The sequence below is a fragment of the Ictidomys tridecemlineatus genome, chromosome 4 (assembly GCF_052094955.1).
Source record: "Ictidomys tridecemlineatus isolate mIctTri1 chromosome 4, mIctTri1.hap1, whole genome shotgun sequence".
Taxonomy (NCBI): domain Eukaryota; kingdom Metazoa; phylum Chordata; class Mammalia; order Rodentia; family Sciuridae; genus Ictidomys; species Ictidomys tridecemlineatus.
The window spans coordinates 92,352,051-92,376,900 of record NC_135480.1 but is presented as its reverse complement, the minus strand read 5'-3'; the positions used below and the strand labels follow the sequence as shown (position 1 = coordinate 92,376,900).

General features: G+C 34.6%; 1 protein-coding gene across 6 annotated transcripts in view; it reads right to left on the bottom strand.

Moving 5' to 3' along the window:
* Positions 1–24,850, bottom strand: part of Atm (ATM serine/threonine kinase) — a 164,775-nt gene that overhangs the window by 63,034 nt on the left and 76,891 nt on the right. For all 6 annotated transcript variants that reach the window (XM_078046955.1, XM_078046951.1, XM_078046950.1 and 3 more), the window contains exons 30-34: positions 24,385–24,559; positions 23,694–23,858; positions 22,720–22,852; positions 21,185–21,280; positions 18,765–18,936 (exon numbers count right to left, since the gene is read on the bottom strand). In XM_078046955.1, coding sequence (XP_077903081.1) covers positions 18,765–18,936; positions 21,185–21,280; positions 22,720–22,852; positions 23,694–23,858; positions 24,385–24,559 — 741 coding nt within the window. The remainder of the gene's footprint in view (positions 1–18,764; positions 18,937–21,184; positions 21,281–22,719; positions 22,853–23,693; positions 23,859–24,384; positions 24,560–24,850) is intronic.

Here is a 24,850-nt window from a genome sequence, read left to right as displayed (position 1 = left end):
ATAGGAAATCTGCAGGGACACTGTAAGATTATAGGGTAGTAACTGTTAACACCTTGGATCCCCACTGCTAGAGGGAGAGAAAGACGGACAACATGAAAAGACAAGGGAATAAGGTGCCCCAAACAAACCAAGATGATACAATAATAGAATCCTTTGATAGCACAGTAGAAGAAATGTCAAAGAAGCAGTTCAGAATGTACATAATTTAAATGATCTGCAAATTAATGAAAGACATAAGAGCAAGTACAGGCAACAAAGAATCACTCCAATAAAGAGATAAGAGAGCAAACACAGGTAGCATTTCTCTTCAAGAAAGAGAGATTCTAAAAGAAGCACTAAACAAATCCTTGAAATGGAGTAAACAATAAACCAAATTAAATATTTAATAGAAAGCATCACCAACAGACTAGATCACTTGGAAGACCGAACATCAGACAATGAAGACAAACTATATAATCTTGAAAACAAAACAGACCACACAGTGAAGATGGTCAGAAACCATTAACAGAATCTCCAAGAATTATGGGATAACATGAAAAGACCAAATATAAGATGTATTGGGATAGAGGACGGCACAGAGATACAAACCAAAGGAATGCACAATCTTTTCAATAAAATAATATCAGAAAAATTCCCAAACCCGAAGAAAAAAATGGAAAATCAAATGCAAGAGGCTTACATCAAATGTACAAAATTACAACAGATCCACACTGAGGCACATTATAATGAAAATGCCTGGCATACAGAATAAGGATAGAATTTTAAAAGCCGCAGGAGAAAAATTTCAGATTACATATACGGGGGAAACCAATTTGGATCTCAGCAGATTTCTCAATCCAGACCCTGGAACAACATATATCAAGCTCTGAAAGGTTATGAATACGAATCCAGAATCTTATATCCAGCAAAATTAAGCTTCAGATTTGATGACGAAATAAAAACCTTCCATGATAAACGAAAGTTGAAAGAATTCATAATGAGAAAGCCTGAACTGCATAACATTCTCAGTAAAATATTCTGTGAAGAGGAAATAAAAAACAACAATAAAAATCAGCAAAGAGAGAAACTACACTAAAGGAAAACACAATCAAAGGAGAAACCAAGTCAAGTTAAAAAACCAAAAATAAACCAAAATGACTGGAAATAATAGCCATATTTCAATAACCTGGCATATTAATGGCCCAAACACATTAATAAAAAGACACAGAAGGGCATATTGGAATAACAAAGATCCAACATATGCTGCCTTCAAGAAACTCATCTCATAGGAAAAGACATCCACAGACTGAAGGTAAAAGGATAGGAAAAACCCTACAACTCACATGGACTGTGTAAACAAGCATCGGTTTACAAATTCATATCAGATAAAGTGGATTTCAAAGCCAATTTGTCAGAAGGGATAAAGAAGGACATTTCACACTGCTTAAGGGAATCATATATCAAAAACACATAACAATTGTAAATATTTATGCCCCAAACAATGAAGCATCTACATATATGAAACAAAAACTTCTCAATTTCAACAATTAAAAAGAACACAACACAATAATACTGGTGACCTTAACACACCTCTCTAATCACTGGACAGATTTTACAAACAAAGAAACTATAGAACTAAATAATACAATCAATAATTTAGACGTAACAGACATATATAGAATATTTCATCCTTGAACAAGTGAATACACTTTTTTTCTCAGCACACATGGGTCCTTCTCCAAAACAGACCAAATGTTATGCCACAAAGCAAGTCTTAACAAATACAAAACCACGGAGATACTACCCTGCATTCTATCTGATCTTAACAGAATAAAATGAGAAATCAATGATAAAATAAAAAATAGAAGCTATTCCAACAGCAGGAGACACTATGAAAGCACTATGAAGGCAGCTAAGAGGAAGTTCACTGCATTAAGCTCATTCATTAAAACAATTGAAAGTAAATGAATAAATGATCTGACATTATATCTCAAAGCCCTGGAAAAAGAAGAACAAATCAACAATAAAGTCATTAGAAGACAGGAAATAATCAAAATCAGAGATGAAAGCAAAGAAATTGAAACAAAAGAAACAATCCAAAAAATTGACAAAATAAAAAGGTGGTTCTTTGAAAAAATAAATAAAATTGATAAAACTTTAGCCACTCTAATGGAAAGAAGGAGAGAGAAAACTCAAATTACTAAAATTCATGATAAAAAAGGAAATATCATAACAGACACTATTGAAATACAGAATATAATTAGAGAATATTTTGAAAATTTATACACCAGTAAAATAGAAAATATCAAAGACATTGACAAATTTCTATAGATATATGATCTACCCAATCTGAATCAGGAAGATATACACAATTTAAACAGATCAATTTCAAGCAATGAAATAGAAGATACCATCCAAAGCCTATCAACCAAGGAAAGTCCAGGACCAGATGGATTCTCAGCCAAATTCTATAAGACTTTTAAAGAAGAATTAATACCAATACTCCTAAAATTATTCCATGAAGTATAAAAAGAGGGAACCCCTCCAAATTCATTCTATAAGGCTAGTATCACCATGATGCCAACACCAGACAAAGCACACATTAAGGAAGGAAACTTCAGAACAATATGCCTGATGAAAACATATAGAAAAATTCTCAATTCTGAAAAATCACATACAAAAACATATTTAAAAAACAACAACTCAGTATGATCAAGTGGGGTTATTTCCAGGAATGCAGAATTGGATCTACATATGGAAATCAATAAAATTAATTCATCAAATCAGCAGACTTAGATAAGAATCATGTGATCATCTCAATAGATGCAGAAAAAGCATTTGACAAAATACAGTACCCATTCATGTTCAAAACACCAGGAAAAGTAGGGATAGTAGAAACATACCTCTACATTGTGCTAAGCCCAAGGCCAACATCATTCTAAGTGGAGAAAAATTGGAAACATTCCTTCCAAAAACTGGACCACAACAGGGACACCCTCTTTCACTGTATCTATTTAACATAGTCCTTGAACCTCTAGCCAGAGCAATCAGATAGAAGAAATTATAGGAATATGAATAGAAAAGAAAAGCTCAAACTATCATTATTTGCTGACGACATGGTTCTATATTCAGAGGATGCAAAAAATTCCACCAGAAAACATTTAGAATAAATGCATTCTATATAAAAATTCTATATAAAAATCAATACACATAAATCAAATGCATTTCTTTTTTTAATATTTTTTAGTCGTAGAGAGAGAATATGGCAGCAGGTGCGAAGGGAACACTCCCATGACCTCCTCAGCTATGCTGGCAGAGAGAGACTTCAGAGCAACTGGATGCTGTCTGTTCAGGAATGTCCAGCAAAGTTGGGCTGAGATGAAACCTAAGCGAGGAGTTTGACCTTCTCAGAGGCCACAGCGAGCTCAGGCGCAGGTGAATCCAGGCCACCCTGCACACGGAGATACTGGCTGGTTGACTGGCAAACTGCCACTTACTAGCCGCGGACCCACTGCGACTCAGCGCTACAGAAGTTGTAGAGAAACAAAACTTCAGGTCTTTTGAGGATCTTTTGAGGAGGTGCCAACAGAGGCTCCATGGGCAAATGGACAGAGATCTGAGGTAGAGATTTAGGAAAGACAGACCAGACCCACCCTTCCCATCAGACACCCAGGGAAGGAGACTAGTGTCCACCATAGCAGAGAACTGACGTCATCAGAGTTTGGCGGATGGGATCGCTCTGCAGTGAAATCAGCGACCACAGGTATGTGACCCTCAGCCCTCCCTCTCCATACAGCTGGGAAATCTCAAAAATCTCTCCCCAGCTCCCCGTGAGTGTGATTATAGGAGGCGAGGGAATCAGGAGGGGCACCTGACCTCCAACTCCCTCTCCCACCAGTGGCGACAGCCCACTCCTTTTTCGCTAGCTCCTGGGGGGTGTGGCTACTGGAGGGAATCAAGCAAAATAAGCTGACAACCCCCAGCCCGTGCACTCCACAACCTTGGGGACTGGGTGAATGGCAAACAGAGAAAGTATCCAGTGGTTCAAGAGAACAGGGTACCCAGGGGAATGCAGGCCCGGAGTGTAACTAGTTCTGTGGAGAACAGCACCGCTGAGTGGGGCCCTGGATGGCAAGAGAAGCTGGGGGAGGGGGGCATGTTGCAGACAAGGAACGGCCCTGGGCTACCAGGATTGGTGAGCTGCCCAGTTGGGGAAGAGGAGCCACCTTATAGGGATTGTTTCTGGCGTATTGAGGGCAGAAGCTTGGCCGGGAGGACAAAGCTCCATCTACTGGAAGAGAAGAAAATAGAACTCTTAAGACTACATTTATCCTTTTTTCTCTTTTCTTTTCAATTTTTCCCTTTTCTTTTATTTACCTATAATTCTTTCAATCTTTCTCTTTAGTGACTTCTTCCTTCCCCATCCCCTACCTTTCCTCCCAAGCATTACGACTTCTATTACGTATAATTTATTAAATGCATATAAGTGAATGTTCCGAGGCGGTCTATAGTGCTCCCAAGTATCTAGCTTCCCCAAAATACTCTGGTCCATTCTCCTGTTAATATTCCCCTTCAGTAGAACAATCTTCCAAGGTAGCTAAGATATTCTAACCTTCATACCATCACATCACCCAACCTAAACAAAGTCCTAAGACCAAACCACATATTGCTATACGTCATCAAAATCCGTATGCCTTTTATGAAACGAATGAATTTGCTTTAAAGTACAATAAAACCCAATATCTCTAGACATAGTCTCCCATCACAAAGGAGAGATCCTGGAGATATACAAAAACAAAGCAACTTTATAAGATTAACAGTCAAACAGAGCTGGGAAGTAATGTGAGCATCATGACAAAAAAAGGAAAAAAAGTATTACAAACAATGGAGGATAGCTTAAATTTACAGGAGAACCTAGAGGCATCAGAAAAATGGTCAGATAAAGAAATCAAGGCATACCTGATGCAGATGGAATGGAATCTTAAAAAGGTCATTAGACAATAAATGCAAACAACGAAAGAACATTTCGACAACAAATTACATAAACAGATTCAAGAAGCAAAAGAACAACTCTACCAGGAGAGAGAGGTTATTAAAAAAAATTAAACAATAATCCTAGAAATGAAGTAAACTATAAACTAAATTAAAAACAAATCAGAGTATTACCAGTAGAGTAGATCAAGTAAAAGTCAGAACATCAGACAATGAAGACAAAATATATCATCTCGAAAAGAATCCAGTCAACTCAGAAAGGCTGGTAAGAAACAACGAGCAAAACATCCAAGAGATATGGGATATCATAAAAAAAAAACAAATTTAAGAGTCATCGGGATAGATAAAGGTATAGAGGTCCAAATCAAAGGAATGAGCAATGTGTTAATGAAATAGTTTTAGAAAACATTCCAGACATGAAAAATGAAATGGATGTCCAAATCCTTGAAGCCAACAGGACACCAAACATACAAAACCACAATATCCCAACTCCAAGACACATTATAATGAATATATACAACATACGCAACAAGGAGAGAATATTAAAAGGCACAAGAGAAAGGAGGCAGATTACATTCAGGGGTAAACCAATTAGGTTAATGGCTGATTTTTCATCACAAATGCTAAAAGCGAAAAGATCTTGGAACAATGTATTTCAAACACTGAAAGACAATGGATGCCAACCCAAAATTTTGTATCCAGCAAAACTAAGTTTCAGGTTTGACAACAAAATAAAAATATTTCATGATAAACAAAAATTTAAAGAATTCACAGCCAAAAAACCAGCACTGCAAAGCATTTTGGGAAAAACAATACACGAAGAAGAAATGAAAAACCACTACAAAAACCAACAGTGGGAAGTACCTAAGTAAAGCGGGGGGAGGAGGGAGGAGAGGGGACTAATCAAAGAGGAAAAAAAAAAAAAAAATTATAAATAAATAAATAAAACCCGTGATTGGAAGCACAAACCATATGTCAATAGTAACCCTAAATGTTAATGACATAAACTCACCAATAAAACGACATAGGCTGGTAACCTGGATTAAAAAAATAGATCCAACAATATGCTGCCTTCAGGAGACTCATCTGATAGGAAAAGACATACACAGGCTGAAGGTGAAAGGTTGGGAAACATCATATCACTCACATGGTCCTTAGAAGCAAGCCAGTGTGGCCATCCCCATATCGAATTAAATGGACTTCAAGCCTAAGTTAATCAAAAGGGATAAAGGAGGACACTATATACTGTTAAAGGGAACCATTCACCAACAAGACATAACAATTATAAATATTTATGCACCAAATAATGGTGCTGCTACATTCATAAAACAAACTCTCCTCAAGTTCAAGAGTCAAGTAAACCACAACACAATAATTATGGGTGACTTCAACACACCTCTCTCACCATTGAACAGATCTTCCAAACAAAAGTTGAATAAAGAAACTATAGAACTCAATAACACAATTAATAATCTAGACTTAGCTGACATATATAGAATACATCAACCATCATCAAGCGGATATACTTTTTTCTCAGCAGCACATGGAACCTTCTCAAAAATAGACCATATATTGGGGCTAAAGATGTGGCTCAAGCGGTAGCGCGCTCACCTGGCACGTGTACAATCCGGATTGATCCTCAGCACCACATACAAACAAAGATTTTGTTTCCACCGAAAACTAAAAAATAAATATTAAAAAATTCTCTCTCTCTTTAAAAAAAAATAGACCATATATTATGCCATTGGGCAACTCATAGAAATTATAAAGGAGTAGAGATAACACCATGCATCTTATCCGATCATAATGGAATGAAACTGGAAATCAACGATAAAAGAAGGAAGGAAAAATCCTACATCACTTGGAGAATGAACAATAGGTTACTGAATGATCAATGGGTTACAGAAGACATAAAGGAGGAAATAAAAAATTCTTAGAGATAAATGAAAACACAGACATGACATATCACAATCTATGGGACATACTGAAAGCAGTTCTCAGAGGAAAATTCATTGCTTTGAGTTCATTCCTCAACAAAAGAAAAAAACAACAAATAAATGATCTCACACTCCATCTCAAAACCCTAGAAAAAGAAGAGCAAAACAACAACAAAAGTAGTAGAAGGCAATAAATAATTAAGTTCATAGCTAAAATCAATAAAATTGAAATAAAACAAACAATTGAAAAAATTGACAAAATTAAAAGGTGCTTCTTTGAAAAAATAAATGAGATCGACAGACCCTTAGCCATGCTAACGAAGAGAAGAAGAGAGAGAACTCAAATTACTAACATACAGGATGAAAAATTACTAGCATACGGAATGAAAAAGGCAATATCAGAGCAGACACTACAGAAATAGAGAAGATAATTAGAAAGTATTTTCAAACCTTATATTCCAATAAAATAGAAGATAGTGAATATATCGATAAATTTCTTAAGTCATATGATTTGCCCAGATTCAGTCAGGAGGAAACACACAACTTAAAGAGACCAATATCAATGGAGGAAATAGAAGAAGCCATCAAAAGACTACCAACCAAGAACAGCCCAGGACCAGATGGGCATACAACAGAGTTTTACAAAACCTTTAAAGAAGAACTAATACTTATACTTTTCAAGCTATTTCAGGAAATAGAAAAAGAGGGAGCTCTTCAAAATTCATTCTACGAGTCCAACATCACCCTGATTCCGAAACCAGACAAAGACACTTCAAAGAAAGAAAACTATAGATCAATATGTCTAATATGTCTAACTTCAATTCAACATAGTTCTCGGAACACTGACCAGAGCAATTAGACAGACTAAAGAAATGAAAGGCATGGCCAGCCAAGCTAGACCGGAGGAGGAAGCCCAGCCCCGCCCCATGTGCTAGTCCTGAAGAAGCCCATCAACCCTTAAAACCTATCAAAGGGGGTGTGGCTACCAGCACGGTTCTGCAGCTGATCCAGGTAACCGGTTTCCAACTCCCCCACCCTTAGCTGCCATAACTCAAAATATTTCCCACAAGCTTTTAGGGATTGTAGCTATCAACGCAAAACAAAAACTGTACAGGCACCTGGTTTCTACCTCAAAGACTAGAGTAGGGAAGATACAGGTGGAAGCTCATTTCCTTTCACACTGGCTGTACCCACCACCCTGAATACAGAGGCTCAAGCTAGGAATAGACAACACCACCTACTGGAAGCAAGGAAAACAGTGTTCTGAGAGACTTTTTTTTTCTCTTTCTCTCTTTTCTTCTTTCTCTTCCACAACTTCAGCATATGTGAAACCATGAACTGTGCATGAACAACTGAATTACCAAAGTAATATAATATAGAGGAATTGCATATACTCCACCTTCCCCCATTTTTTTTCTTTATTTCTATCTTACTTTGATTTTCCTTCTTATTTCTCTTTTCTTCCTTGTTATTTTTTTCTTTCTTTCATTCATATTCCCTCTATCCCACTTTCAATCTCCTAAATTTTGCTATCTATACATAGGGTAACTATCTAAATAGATAGGAGGTTGAGTCTATACATTCTTCCATAAATTACCAGTCTACTGGTTAGAGTTCTTCAAAGGTGCTAAGTAAGTTTAACCTCATACCCTCACTCCTTTCCCTCTAAGTATAACATCCTTCGTCGGAAATTAAGTTTTTATATGCCACCAGATATGGTATGCCTTTTATGAAACTAATGACTATATTCTTAAGTAATAATTAAAACCAATATCTATAGACTTAGAATCTAAGTATAAATGTATTAATGAGGAAAACTTGTGCTTAGATGATGTACTATTGATAATGGGATCTATGAACATTGTCATTCTCTGCAAAAGAGGGATTTTGGAGCTATACAAGAACAATACAAATATATAAGGGGAAAAACATTAGCACAACAGTTTCACATAGATAGAAAGAATCATGAGCAGTATGAAAAGACAAGGAAAGAAAGGACCACAAACAATACAGGTCAATTCAACATTAGATGAGATAATATCTGTAGCTGATGGAATGTCAGAAAAAGAGTTCCAGATATACATGCTTCAGATGATCTGGAGTCTCAAGGAAGATATTATACAGCAAATTCAGACAATGAAAGATCACTTAGACAATGAATTACATAAACAAATCCAAGAAGCAAAAGACCAACTCTTTAGGGAGATAGAGGATATAAAAAACAAAGAAAAATCCTGGAAATGCAGGAAACAATAAACCAAATTAAAAACTCAAATGAGAATATTACCAGCAGAGTAGAACACTTAGAAGATAGAACTTCAGACAACGAAGACAAAGTTTTTCAACTTGAAAAGAACATAGACAGCTCAGCAAGAATGTTAAGAAATCATGAGCAGAATATACAAGAATTATGGGATAACATAAAGAAACCAAACCTAAGAGTTATTGGGATACAAGAGGGTATAGAGGACCAAACCAAGGGAATGAGCAACCTATTCAATGAAATAATACTAGAAAACTTCCCAGACTTAAAAAATAAAAAAGAAATCCAAATACTAGAAGCCTACAGGACACCGAATGTACAAAAATCATAAGAGATCCACACCAAGACACATAATAATGAAGATGCCCAACATACAGAATAAGGAGAGAATCTGAAAAGCCACAAGAGAGAGGAAGCAGATTACATTTAGGGGTAAACCAATCAGGATAACTGCTGATCTTTCAACACAGACTCTGAAAGCTAGAAAATCCGGGAACAACATATTTCAAACGCTGAAAGAAAAAAGGTTCCAACCAAGAATCATGTATCCAGCAAAATTAAGCTTCAGGATTGAAGATGAAATAAAACTCTTCCAAAATAAACAAAAGTTAAAAGAATTTGCAGCTAGAAAACCAGCTCTTAAAAACATCCTTGGCAAAACATTACAGGAAGAGGAAAGGAAAAATAACAACGAAAACCAACAGCGGGAGGTAGTACAATAAAGGAAAAACTAATCATAGAGGAAAAACAAATCATGTTAAGTAACATACATAATCAAATATGGCTGGAAATACAAACCATATCTCAATAGTAACCCTAAATGTTAATGGCTTAAATGCACCAATCAAAAGACATAGGCTAGTAGAATGGATTTCAAAAAAGATCCAACAATATGCTGCCTACAGGAGACTCATCTGATAGAAAAAGACATACACAGGCTGAAGGTGAAAGGTTGGGAAAAATCATATCACTCATATGGACCCCAGAAGCAAGCAGGGGTGTCCATACTTGTATCAAATAAAATAGACTTCAAGCCAAAGTTAATCAAAAGAGAAAAACAAAGACACTACATACTGCTCAAGGGAACCATACACCAACAAGACTTGATGATCATTAATATATATGCCCCAAACAGTGGTGCAGCTACGTTCATCAAACAAACTCTTCTCAAGTTCAAGAGTCTAATAGACCATAACACAATAATCATGAGAGATTTTAACACACCTCTCTCACCACTGCACAGATCTTGCAAACAAAAGTTGAATAAAGAAACCATAGAGCTCAATAATACAATTAAAAATTTAGACTTAATTGATATATACAGAATATGCCACCCAACATCAAGCGGATACACTTTCTTCTCAGCAGCACATGGATCCTTCTCAAAAATAGACCATATATTATGTCACAGGGCAAATCTTAGCAATTACAAAGGAGTAGAGATACTACCATGCATTTTATCTGATCATAATGGAATGAAATTGGAAATTAATAATAAAATGAGAAAGGAAAAATCCTACATCACGTGGAGATTAAAAAATATGCTACTGAATATGTTACAATATGTTACAGAAGACATCAAAGAGGAAATTAAAAAATTCTTAGAGGTAAATGAAAACTCAGATACAACATATCGAAATCTCTGGGACACTATGAAAGCAGTACTAAGAGGAAAATTCATTTCATGGAGTTATTCCTTAAAAGAAGGAAAAGCCAACAAATAAATGACCTCACACTACACCTCAAAGCCTTAGAAAAAGAAGAACAAATCAGTAGCAAATACAGTAGAAGGCAAGAAATAATTCAAATTAGAGCTGAAATCAATGAAATCGAAACAAAAGAAACAATTGAAAAAATTGACAAAACTAAAGGTGGTTCTTTGAAAAAATAAATAAGATTGATAGACCCCTAGCCATGCTAACAGAGAGAAGAAGAGAGAGAACCCAAATTACTAGCTTACAGGATGAAAAAGGCAACATCACAACAGACAATTCAGAAATACAGAAGATAATTACAAATTATTTTGAAACCCTATACTCTAATAAAATAGAAAATAGTGAAGGCATCGATAAATTCCTTAAGACATATGAACTACCCAGATTGAGTCAGGAAGATATAAACAACCTAAACAGACCAATATCAAGTGAGGAAATAGAAGAAGCCATCAAAACACTACCAACCAAGAAAAGCCCAGGACCGGATGGGTATACAGCAGAGTTTTACAAGAACTAATACCAATACTCTACAATCTATTTCAGTAGTTGGAAAAAGAGGGAGAACTTCCAAATTCATTCTATGAGGCCAATATCACCCTGATTCCCAAACCAGATAAAGACACCTCAAAGAAAGAAAACTACAAAACAATATCCCTAATGAATTTAGATGCAAAAATCCTCAATAAAATTCTGGCAAATCGGATACAAAAACATATCAAAAAGATCATGCACCATGATCAAGTAGGATTCATCCCTGGGATGCAAGGCTGGTTCAATATTCGGAAATCAATAAACGTTATTCACCACATCAATAGACTTAAAGATAAGAACCATATGATCATCTCAATAGATGTAGAAAAAGCATTTGACAAAGTACAGCATCCCTTTATGTTCAAAACATTAGAAAAACTAGGGCTAACAGGAACTTACCTCAACATTGTAAAAGCTATATATGCTAAGCCTCAGGCTAGCATCATTCTGAATGGAGAAAAACTGAAGGCATTCCCTCTAAAATCTGGAACAAGACAAGGATTCCCTCTCTCACCACTTCTATTCAATATAGTTCTCCAAATACTGGCCAGAGCAATTAGACAGACAAAAGAAATTAAAGGCATTAAGATAGGAAAAGAAGAACTTAAATTATCACTATTTGCGGATGATATAATCCCATACCTAGAAGACACAAAAGGGTCTACAAAGATACTATTAGAGCTAATAAATGAATTCTGCAAAGTGGCAGGATATAAAATCAACACGCATAAATCAAAGGCATTCCTGTATATCAGTGACAAATCTTCTGAACTGGAAATGAGGAAAACCACCCCATTCACAATATCCTCAAAAAAAATAAAATACTTGGGAATCAACTTAACAAAAGAGGTGAAAGATTTATACAATGAAAACTACAAAACCCTAAAGAGAGAAACACAAGATCTTAGAAGATAGAAAAATATACCCTGTTCATGGATAGGCAGAACTATCATCATCAAAATGGCAATATTATCAAAAGTTCTCTATAGATTCAATGCAATGCTAATTAAAATCCCAACGGCATTTCTTGTAGAAATAGATAAAGCAATCATGAAATTCATATGGAAAAATAAAAGACCCAGAATAGCAAAAGCAATTTTAAGCAGGAAGTGTGAATCTGGAGATATAGCGATACCAGATTTCAAACTGTACTACAGAGCAATAGTAACAAAAACAGCATGGTATGGCACCGAAACAGGCGGGTAGACCAATGGTACACAATAGAGGACACAGAAACCAATCCACAAAATTACAACTATCTTATATTCAATAAAGGGGCTAAAAGCATGCAATGGAGGAAGGATAGCATCTTCAACAAATGGTGCTGGGAAAACTGGAAATCTATATGCAACAAAATGAAACTGAATCCCTTTCTCTCGCCATGCACAAAAGTTAACTCAAAATGGATCAAGGAGCTTGATATCAAATCAGAGACACTGAGTCTGATAGAAGAAAAAGTTGGCTCCGATTTACATATTGTGGGGTCGGGCATCAAATTCCTTAATAGGACGCCCATAGCACAAGAGTTAAAAACAAGAATCAACAAATGGGACTTACTCAAACTAAAAAGTTTTTTCTCAGCAAAAGAAACAATAAGAGAAGTAAATAGGGAGCCTACATCCTGAGAACAAATCTTTACTCCTCACACTTCAGATATAGCCCTAATATCCAGAGTATACAAAGAACTCAAAAAATCAAAAAATAAGATAACAAATAATCCAATCAAGAAATGGGCCAAGGACCTGAACAGACACTTCTCAGAGGAGGACATACAATCAATCAACAAGTACATGAAAAAATGCTCACCATCTCTATCAACAAGTACATGAAAAAATGCTCACCATCTCTATCAGTCACAGAAATGCAAATCAAAACCACCCTAAGATACCATCTCACTCCAGTAAGATTGGCAGCCATTATGAAGTCAAACAACAAGTGCTGGCGAGGATGTGGGGAAAAGGGTACACTTGCACATTGCTGGTGGGACTGCAAATTGTTGCGGCCAACTTGGAAAGCAGTATGGAGATTACTGTGAAAGCTAGGAATGGAACAACCATTTGACCCAGCTATTGCCCTTCTCGGACTATTCCCTGAAGACCTTAAAAGAGTGTACTATAGGGATACTGCTACACCAATGTTCATAGCAGCACAATTCATAATAGGTAAACTGTGGAACCAACTTAGATGCCCTTCAATAGATGAATGGATTTAAAAAATGTGGCATTTATACACAATGGAGTATTACTCAGCACTAAAAAATGACAAAATCGTGGAATTTGCAGGGAAATGGATGGCATTGGAGCAGATTATGCTGCGTGAAGCTAGCCAATCCCTAAAAAACAAATGCCAAATGTCTTCTTTGATATAAGGAGAGCAACTCAAAACAGAGCAGGGAGGAAGAGCATGAGAAAAAGATTAACATTAAACAGGGACGAGAGGTGGGAAGGAAAGGGAGAGAGAAGGGAAATTGCATGGAAATGGAAGGAGACCCTCATTGTTATACAAAATTACATATAAGAGGATGTGAGGGGAATTGGAAAAAAAAAACAAGGGAGAGAAATGAATTACAATAGATGGGGTAGAGAGAGAAGATGGAAGGGGAAAGGAGGGGGGATAGTAGAGGATAGGAAAGAGCAGAATACAACAGGCAGTAGTATGGCAATATGTAAAAACGTGGATGTGTAACCAATGTGATTCTGTAATCTGTATATGGGGTAAAAATGGGAGTTCATAACCCACTTGAATCAAATGTATGAAATATGATATGTCAAGATCATTGTAATGTTTTGAGCAAGCAATAAAAAAATGTATATTTTTTAGTTGCAGATGGACACAATATTTTTATTTCATTTATTTATTTATTTATGTGGTGCTGAGGATTGAACCCAGTGCCTCACGTATGAAAGGCAAGTGCCCAACCCCTGAGCTACAACCGCAGCCCTAAAATGCATTTCTATGCATCAGTGATGAACCCTCTGAAATAGAAATTAGGAAAACTACCACATTCAGAGTAGCCTGAAAAAAAAAAATACTTGGGAATCAATCTAATGAAAGAGGTGAAAAATCACTAAAATTAAAACTACAGAACACCAAAGAAAGAGATTGAAGAAGACTTTAGTAGATGGAAAGATCTCCCATATTCTTGGATTCGAAGAATACTGTCTAAATGGCCATACTACCAAAAGCATTATACAGATTTAATTTAATGTTGTTGGGATTTTAATTAGAATTAAAATTCCTCATAGAAAGAGAAAAAGCAATCATGAAATTCATTTGGAAAAATATGAGACCAGAATAGCCAAAGCAATCCTCCTATAAGAAGAGTAAAGCAGGAAGCATCACAATACCCAACCTTAGACTATACTACAGAGCTACAGTAACAAATATGGCAAGGTATTGGTACCAAAACAGTCATGTAGACAAAAGGTATAGAATCGTACCCACAGAGACAAACCCACATAAATACAGTTATTTCATATTAAACCAGGGAGCTGAAAACATACATTAGTGAAAAGATAGCCTCTTCAGCATATGGTAGGGGAAGAGCTGAAAAAACCATATGTAGCAAAATGAAAATTAAACTCCTATTTCTCACCATGAACTCAACCTAGAGTGGATCAAGGACCTAGGAATTAGATCAGAGACCCTGTGCCTCATAGGAGAAAAAGTAGGCCCTAATCTTCATCATGTTGGATTAGATCTTGACTTCCTTAGTCAGACTCCTAAAGTGCAAGAAATAAAATCAAGAATTAATAAATGGGAAGGATTGAAATTTGAAAGGTTCTTCTCAGCAAACAAAACAATCAATATCTTGAAGAAGGTGCCCACAGAGTGGGAGAACATCTTTATTACACACACTTTAGAGAGAGCACTAATCTCGAGGATATGTAAAGAACTCAAAAAACTTAACACCAAAAAATTAATAACCCAATCAATATATGGGCTAAGGAACTGAACAGACATTTCTCAGAAGAAGATATAAAATCTATCAATGAAAAAATGTTGAATTTCTCTAGTAATTATAGAAATGCAAATCAAAATTACTCTAAGATTGCATCTACTCCAGTCAGAATGGCAATTATCAAGAATACAAGCAACAGTAAGTGTTGGTGAGGATGTGAGGGAAAAGATACGCTCATACATTGCTGGTAGCACTGCAAATTGTGCAACCACTCTGGAAAGCGGTATGAAGATTCCTTAGAAACCTTGGAATGGAACCACCATTTGACTCAGCCATCCCGTTCCTCAATCTAAACCCAAAAGACTTAAATTGGCATACTATAGTATGCTCCATTCACAATAGCTAAACTGTGGAACCAACCTAGATGCCCTTCAATAGATGAACAGATAAAGAAACTGTGGTATACATACACAATGGATTACTATTTAGCATTAACAAAGAATTAAATTATCACATTTGCAAGTAAATGGATAAAGTTGGAGAATTTCATGCTAAGAAAAGTAAGCCAAGCCCAAAAAACCAAAAGCTAAATGTTTTCTCTGGCAAGTGGATGTTGATCCAAAATGGGAGTGGGGCATGGGAAGAATGGAGGAACTTTGGATTGAGCAGAAGGAACAGAGGGGCCATGGGAAAGATGGTGGAGTGAGACAAATATCATTACCCTGGGTACATGTATAATTACACAAATGGTGTGATTAACGTCGTGTACAACCAGAAAAATGAAAAGTTGTACTCCATTTGTGTACAATGAATCAAATTGCATTCTGCTGTTATTAGAACAAATGAAAAAAAAATCACAGTAATATTTCATCGCCTTTCTGTCAGAAGGGCAATGATCTGGAATATAAACAACAGTAAATGCTGGCGAGGTTGAGGGGAAAAAGGTACACATCACTGGTAGGACTGTAGACTAGTACAACTACTCTGGAAAAAAGTCTGGGCAATTCCTCAAAAAACTAGGGATGGAACCACCATATGCCCCAGCTATCCTACTCCTTGGTATTTTCTAAAACAATCTAAAATTGGCATACTACATTGATACAGCCACCTCAATATTTACAGCAGCACAATTCACAACAGCTAAATTATGGAATCGATCCAGATGCCCATTAATAGACAAATGGATTAAGAAATTGTAGTATATCTATACAACGGAGTCTCACTCAGCCATAACAAAAAATGAAATTATGGCATTTGCTGCTAAATAGATGGATATGGAGAATGTCATGTCAAATGAAATTAAATAAACTCAGAAACTCAAAGGCTAAATGTTTTCTCTTATATGCAGAAGCTGTAGTAAAATAAAGGAAAGAAGGGAAGGGTAGGATAACAAAGAACCAATCAAATACAAATTAATAGAAAAGTAAAAGAAAGTCTATTAGAGTAGAGGAAAAGAGTGGAGGGAAGGAAGAAAGAAAAAGGGGGGATCATGAACTGAAATAGATTTCCATGCATGTTTGAGTTGGATAAGTCCAACTACTAGTTATAACTGTAAAGCTCAGCGGGGGAACATTTGTCTAGCACAGGCTCTGAGTTCAACAAGGAGAACAAAACAAATGAGCAAAAAAACAAAACAACACACACACACACACACACACACACACACACACACACACACACACCCCATAGGAAACACCCAAGACCTACATTCTGTCTTGATTTCTCCATATCCAATTCATCAGTAAATCCCACTGGCTCTATGTTCAAAACATAGCCTGGTTCCATCCATGTCTTTCATCTCCATTAATGACACCCAAATCATCATCATTTCTCCAATGCATTACTGTAATCATTTCTTAATTGATTTTCCTATTTGCAATTTTGCCTTTGAAATCCATCTGACATATAAAATCCAGAGTAAAAAATGTAAGCTGAATTATGACCCAACTCTACTAAAAACCCATGGCTCCTTAATATACTTGAGATAAAATTCAAATTTCTTAATTAGAGTTAGTCCCACTTTTCTAATTTCATCTCCTACCATCTTCCCCTATACCAGGCTTCTTTCTGTTCCTCAAATAGACCAACCTTATCTGTATTCTAGCATTACCTGTTCGGATGCTTTATCCTTAATTATCTTATTGTTTACTCCTGATCCTCAGATTAGATCCAATGGTACTTCCTCAAAGAAACCTTACTGAACCAGCTATTTTGGGATTCAAGGTATATGCTAAAGTCCTTCAATAACTAATGATGTTTTTTTCCCCTCCTATAGAAAGACAAAAAAACATTTACCTGTTCCCTATTAAGCCATGCTAATATCTATGAATCTTTTTCAGAAAAACAAATAAATCAATACTTACAAATTTCCTACAAAAAAATCTCCCTTCAAAAACTGTGCCAGAAATACTTTCAAAGTTATGTATAGAACGTTTTTAAAATGACATGGATTAATAAATGAACAAGAAAAATGGTTAGAATTTATAAAGTGAGTATATGAATATTTAAAATTCTTTCAACTTTGGTGTATGTTTGACCATTTTTATAATAAAATGTGGGAAAGAAACCATGTCAGCCTATTTAAAGCAAAGAAATAATAAAAGAAAAATATTAGTCCACTGAGTCCATACTACAAACACAGCAGGCAGGATGAGGAGGAGAAAGGTAGAGAAACAAAATCAAAACACATTTAACACAGAAATATGCCTGTTTGGAGGAAATATCTTTTTAACTTAACTCCCAAACTGGTGGTGATGGAATAAATCAGTCAAAGAATAAATAATGGGGTAGGGGTTTAGTCTCATAACCAATAAGCTGAAATATTCATAATATTTTGCAATCTGTTTTGCACGGAGAATAAATGAAAAACAAGGGCTGGGGTTGTGGCTCAGCAGTAGAGCGCTCGCCTAGCATGTGCAAGGCCCTGGGTTCGATCCTCAGCACCACATAAAAATAAAGATACTGTGTCAAACTACAACTAAAAACTGAATATTAAAAAAAAATGAAAACCAAAAGATTTTGTCTGGTTAGTGTAAAATTTGAGTGGTTATGAAGCTTTTGCTCTAAGACCAGAATGAAACTCAGACTAAAGATGGAAGCACCTCTGATTTGGACAAGTGCCTGAAATGTCACCTTTTAAATTCTTCTACTTTAATTGTCTTTGTGGAACTACCTGGTCTTTCTTCGTTTGCTTGATGCACTCTCAGTAGATTTTAACACAGTTCTTATCTGGAATCTTGATCACTGCATTAAGATCTTGGTACATAGTAGGGTCAATGATTATATAAATTAATAAAAATACAATGCTTTTCAAGAAATACATGAGACTTTTCAAAAGCATAAGAATTTAAATGCCTTAGTTATTGGAAATGAAAATTTACATGAAGTGTACTTTAATGTCAGATTAAGTCAGTATGATCAGATGTAAGAGATACAGAAATACTCACCATTCTTCTACCAATGTATTATTCAGGTAGATCAACACTACTAATGTCCACTGAAGTTCCTTATCTTCAAATAACTCAAGGGCCTTGGTATAAGATGTATCTTTGCTATGTTGTATAGCTATGGTAGAAAAATCTATAGGACCAACTTCTCCCAAACAGCTTCCAACAGCCTCTAGATACAGAAATTCCATTTCAGTAGAGTTACATGTTTCAAGATTTAAGTGTGTTTTCAAAGATCATGAGGAGATTATAAGGAGCTACAAAATACTATATAATTTCCTTTACTTATCATCCATGTAGGTAAGAGATATTTTCCCCTATGGAATCACTTCCAGGAGACATTAATTAGTAAGAGAATACAGATACTAAGAATAAAAATCTAAACATGGCATTGTATGGGTACAATAATCATAAAACTCAAAAATTTCTTGAGGTTTCCCATATATAAAGTGCATAAATCTTAAAACACACAATTCAGTGAAAATTACTTAATTTTTTCCATTTGTGTTATCACTACCTACATGAAGACAGAATGTTTTCAGCATCCTAGATGACACATCCTACTCTCAAGTTATGGTGGTATTTACTAAAATACATTCAACAAATATTCTGATAGTCTCTATTTCAAAAGTGAAGCTTAATTCCCCTTCCCCTTGATTGTAGGCTACACTTAGTGATTCATTTCTAACAGAATGTGTATATGTCTTTCACCTTTTTGATTGAATTTATCCCTAGGTATTCTTTCTTTTAAATGCTATTCTAAATGGGATTGCTATCGTGATTTCCTTTTTAGGTTGCTCATTGCTAGTTATAAAAAAAAAAAAAAAACTAAAAACTAATTTTTTTTTCTTTTTTTGGAATCTTGATATGTTGCCTAGGCTATTCTCAAATTCCTATGCTCAAGCAATCTCCTAACTTGAGTCTACAAAGCAGCTGGGATTGTAGGTGTGTACCACAATGCCCACCTACAAACACAAATGATTTTTATATGTTGATCTTATACCTGGCAACTTTTATGAATTTGTTTATAAGCTCTATAGTAGCTTTCTACTGATTCCCTAGGATTTTTTATATATAGGATAAAAAATATATAAATAAAGTTTTCTTTTCCAATTTGGATGCTTTAAATTTCTTTTTCTTGTCTAATTGTTCTGGTTAGAACTTTCTGCATAATGTTGAATAACAGGAGTAAAAGTGAAAAATCTTGTTTTGCTCCTGATATTAGGGGAAAGCGTTCATTCTTTCACCCCTGAGTACGATGTTAATAATATATACAAACTACTGTAATTTTCCTACTCATAAAAGTCCACTTAGGACTCCTATAGCAAATTACATTTATCCCCAGAAGCAGTGCTGTAGACAGGGATAGATCCCTGGGTAGAGAAGCTTCTACAGTTCTTTTAAGGCTCTGTTTCTTGGTTTGGGTGATAGATGCACAAGTATACTCTTGTTAACTTCTTTAAGCTACATATCTAGAATCCGTATAACTTCTCTATATGTAGATATATTTCAATTAAAAAAAAATCTACCAAGGGGCTGGGGTAATAGCTCAGTAATAGAGCACTTGCCTGGCATGTGTGAGGCACTGGGTTCAATCCTCAGCACCATATAAAAATAAATAAATAAATAAATATATTGTGTCCACCTACAACTAAAAAAAATTTTAAAGGGGGGGTGGGCTGGGAATATGACTCAGTGCTTAAGTGCCCTTAGATTTGATCCCTGGCACAAAAAAAAAAAAAAAAAAAAGATATATACTAGAAATCATAGGCTCCCACTGAGAAACTAAAAAAGACAATACTGAAAGGCACAAGAATCCATAAACACCACTTATTCTCATTTTTATTATTCTTATTCTCATTTTATTCTCCTCATTTCGTTACTGAAGAAAGGCTGTCATGACAATTTCAAGCGCACTTTAAACATGTGATTTTCCATCCTAGGATAACCAAATTTAAACACCTATACTAGACAATGTTGGCTATCATATGTTAGATTTCTCCTCAAATGGCAGTAGGAAAGGACTTAATATTTGAGTGTAACCTAGCTCTCAAAATTTTCATTCTCATTTGTTATAGAAAACAAATAGATACTGAATTATAGACAGTTAGAAAAATATTTCAGAGGTCGATTTTTTTGCAACTTAACTTTTCAACTTTCCTAAATATTTATATGGCATTTTCAAACTAATAGTATTCACAAACGTAAATCATTAACTTTTCATTTTATATGAATATTTAAGGAAGAAAAATATGAACAGGCAGCTACTTGGGGATACCTGAATTTAAATGCAAAAATATGTTGGCTAGCATCTCATATTTCCATAATAATCCAAATGACAAACTTTCACTTATTTTGAGGATATTAAAGATGACCACTTGAACATAAAAAACTCACATTCATTCAAATACATAGTTTACCTAAAACTTCTCTTTCACCGGTGTGGTTTACTGCCATCTTGGATAACTGCAACAAGCTGACAACTAGCTTTACCACAATGCCATCTTGTGGGTTATCTAGGAGTAATTTCAAAAACATTCGCTTAAATGGCCATAGTCACAATATTCTTATTTACAATATGGATAGACATTAAATTACCTCATGAGAAATTTTTAATAAACTTTTTAAAATGTCTTACATTATGAACAGCTCAAAAATACATAGTGTATGAATTTGAATTTTTCAAGAAACACCGTTATATGAAAGTGATTTAATATTTGGCAGAAAAACTCTCATTAAAAACTTGTGCAGAAAAGTCTATATTAACTTAGCAAAATAGCAAATAATCAGAAACATAAGAATCACCCAACACTAAAGCTAAAATGAACCTTGGAAACCTTAGATTTTTAACATTTAGCATTTAGAATCTAGACCAGCACTATCCAGCAGATCTTTCGACAATGATGGAAATGACTATAATCTGTGCTGTTGAATGACATCCACTAGCTACATATACTTGTGACAACTTAGTGTGTTAATACAATGAAAAACCTCAATTTTATATTTTCCCTAATTTTAATCCATTTAAATTTATATAGCCACCAACATCTACTGATTTTATTACATAACACAAATCTAGCCAATAAAATAAACACAGGAGAACAAGATTTAATAGTATTCATATTTTACATATCTCAGAACAATGCACTCTGAGCTCAAATGGTCAAAACTAAAATCTGTTTTAAAAAGTACTAAAGATAAAAAGGATATAACAGAAATATGAAATTAATGGGTACAGGAAGACAAAAATCATAACCAAGTACAAAAGTTTTCTCTTTAGTGTAATACCATAATAACATAAACTCAATCAAAATAATATAAAAATAGATGTTTTTTTGAGTAAAAAAAAAGGGTAGAAATATATATAAGAACATGTATACATACACGCAACACATACAGCTTAAAAGCTTAAAATGAGGCACATTTCTTTCATTTAAGTAGGTTTAAGCACAAGGCACAGATATACTCCCCTGTAGGCTTAGCTCTAAAGATTTAAAACTTTTCTTTTGGGCAGTAGGAAGTAGTTAAAGTTTCTAAAGTAGTAGACTAACATGATCATATTTGAGTTAAAGAAATCATACAGAGCTGGGCATGGTGGTGCCCTCTTATAATCCCAGTGGCTTAGGAGGCTAGGCAGGAAGATCGCCAAGTTCAAACTTAGCCTCAGCAACTTATGAGTCTCAAAGAATTAAAAAAGGCTGGGGATGCGGTTCAGTGACTAAGAGGCCCTGGGTTTAATCCCTGACATCAAAATAAATAACAAAAAAATCATTCTTTCAGAGGATAGATTAAATGAGAATAGTTCACAGTAGGAGACTAGTTAGGACCAATTTCATGGTTAGATGAGAAATGATGAAGGGCTGAAATATGGCTATGGCAATCAAACAAAGAGGAACTTACAAGATTCTTTCAAAAAGAAATAGGTAGAAATAACCCATGACATTTAAATTAGTACCCTGAGATGCTCTCATAAGGTCCATCATCTGATCTTTATGTTGTTCTAGTTGTCTTCGAAGATCCTTTAATCCTTCAAGCCTTGTCAATGGAAGCGCATCATAATCACTTACTGCAAGAAAATGGTTAATTTCCTAAAAGAGAAAATTAGTTAAAATGTTACATGCTTTTAACATTTACTGGATAAGTCTGTAGAATAAAACTTAATAAAAGAAAAAAAAATGGTAAGTGCCTTTTAAAGATGATAACTCATAAATCAAAGTAGAAATAAAGTTCTTTCACTTCAAATTCTATAATGTTTTAATCCTTTAAATTCTAATAGGTTCTATTATAACACAGATCAGAGGAAAAAATTTGAATTTCTGTATGGTAATTTTATATGTTGTTTTCATATTGATATATAGTAAAATACAGGCTATAAGTTTAAAATTATACTAAGATTTATAAGAAAAAAATACACCTGGACACAGTTTTGAAGTTTATCAAGATTAAAAATTGAAATACTATTTAAAAAGTTAAATATTATCTCTAATGCAAATATAAAACTGACCCTCAAAGGATCAGATGGTGATTTTAAGTTATTAATGGACTAGACTATCTTAAAGATTTTTTTTTTAATTTCCAGTGCTGAGGACTCAATCTATGACCTTGACCATGCTAGTTAAGCACACTTCCATTAAGCCACATCCCCAGTCTTGACCATAAGTTTATGTGTGTGTTAAAATCAAGAATATTTTTATATCACATTCCTTGAATATTCAAATTCATTCTTTACCAGGAGACTTTGGTATCAATACTTTAAGCTCAATGCAAAACAATGCATTAAGATTCATTTTTTATTTGTTAAGAAGGTAATCTCATGTCTTTTTACCACAACAAAAAATTCAATTTTTACCACTAGAACATTAGAGATTTTTAAGTACTACTCTTTATACTTTCTAATACTAAATAGTAAGAAGATGAAACTTTTATTACCTCCAAAAGTGAAAAAGGCCCTCTACTGTATTTGATACTCTGTTGAGTAATACGCAAATCCTTAAAAAGAACGTGGTCAGGAAAAGGATCTAAAAGCTTAATCGTGAGATAGAGGTTTTCATTATCCTTGTTATCTATCACTAAATACTTCAACAAGTTCAGTACCTAAACATAATTTAAAAAGAAAAAATTAAAAGGAGAAAATCTATAATCATATTTCAAAATAAAAAAAACAAAATCTATTGTAATAATTGATAAAAACTCTGCCACCCTAGTTCAGATAAAACATTCTAATTACTTGTAAGATACCAACTTTTTTTAGTTTCTGTGCTTTCAAACAATTCCACAAACATATAAGGGACTATACGAGGTGGTCACTGACATATAAAAATCCCCAGATTAGTGAAACAGTTCATGTAAGTAATATATCACACAAAATCATAATGGCATAAACTATTATCCCATTTTTTACTTCTTCTACACTTCAGTGTAACAAAGCAAGCTAAACAATTGTTTATTAGAGAAAAATATGTAATCAATCTTTGTAACTGATTACAAAGATTAATTAAGAATGTCTTCCCAACTATTTCTTAAAAAAACATTTTCATTAAAATTACTAACTGTATCAAGTAAAAATAATACTTTATCAACATATCTCAAATACCATTTTGAAGATGAATTAGAAAATTACCTGCTCCTGAACCTCCACTTGATCATTCACAAGGGGTATAAGTGTACCAACAATAACATGAAGATGCTTTTCTAAAGCATCTTTACAGTAAGTCACTGCTGTTTGGCAAACCTGACCCAACAGGTCACAACAAAGAGAGAAGCTGCGTAATGACACATCCGTGAAATTTGAAGGCCTAAGAGGAAAAAAAAAAAAAAAAACAGATTCTAGAAAAGTACTATGAAATAGAATCATTCAAAAATAATTTTTATTCTACATTTCTAATTTTGATATCGCTTGACATAAAAGTTACTCTCATATCTAACACTTCAATGGTTCATAAGTCAAAAAGAGAGGGGACATCAGCAAAATACAAAATATATAACACTAGGCTCAAACCTGACAAAAACATTTTAAGGCAAGCAGAACTGTCATAATCAATTATATTAAATTCTGTAAAAAAAAAAAGTCAAAAGTTTATAGCAAT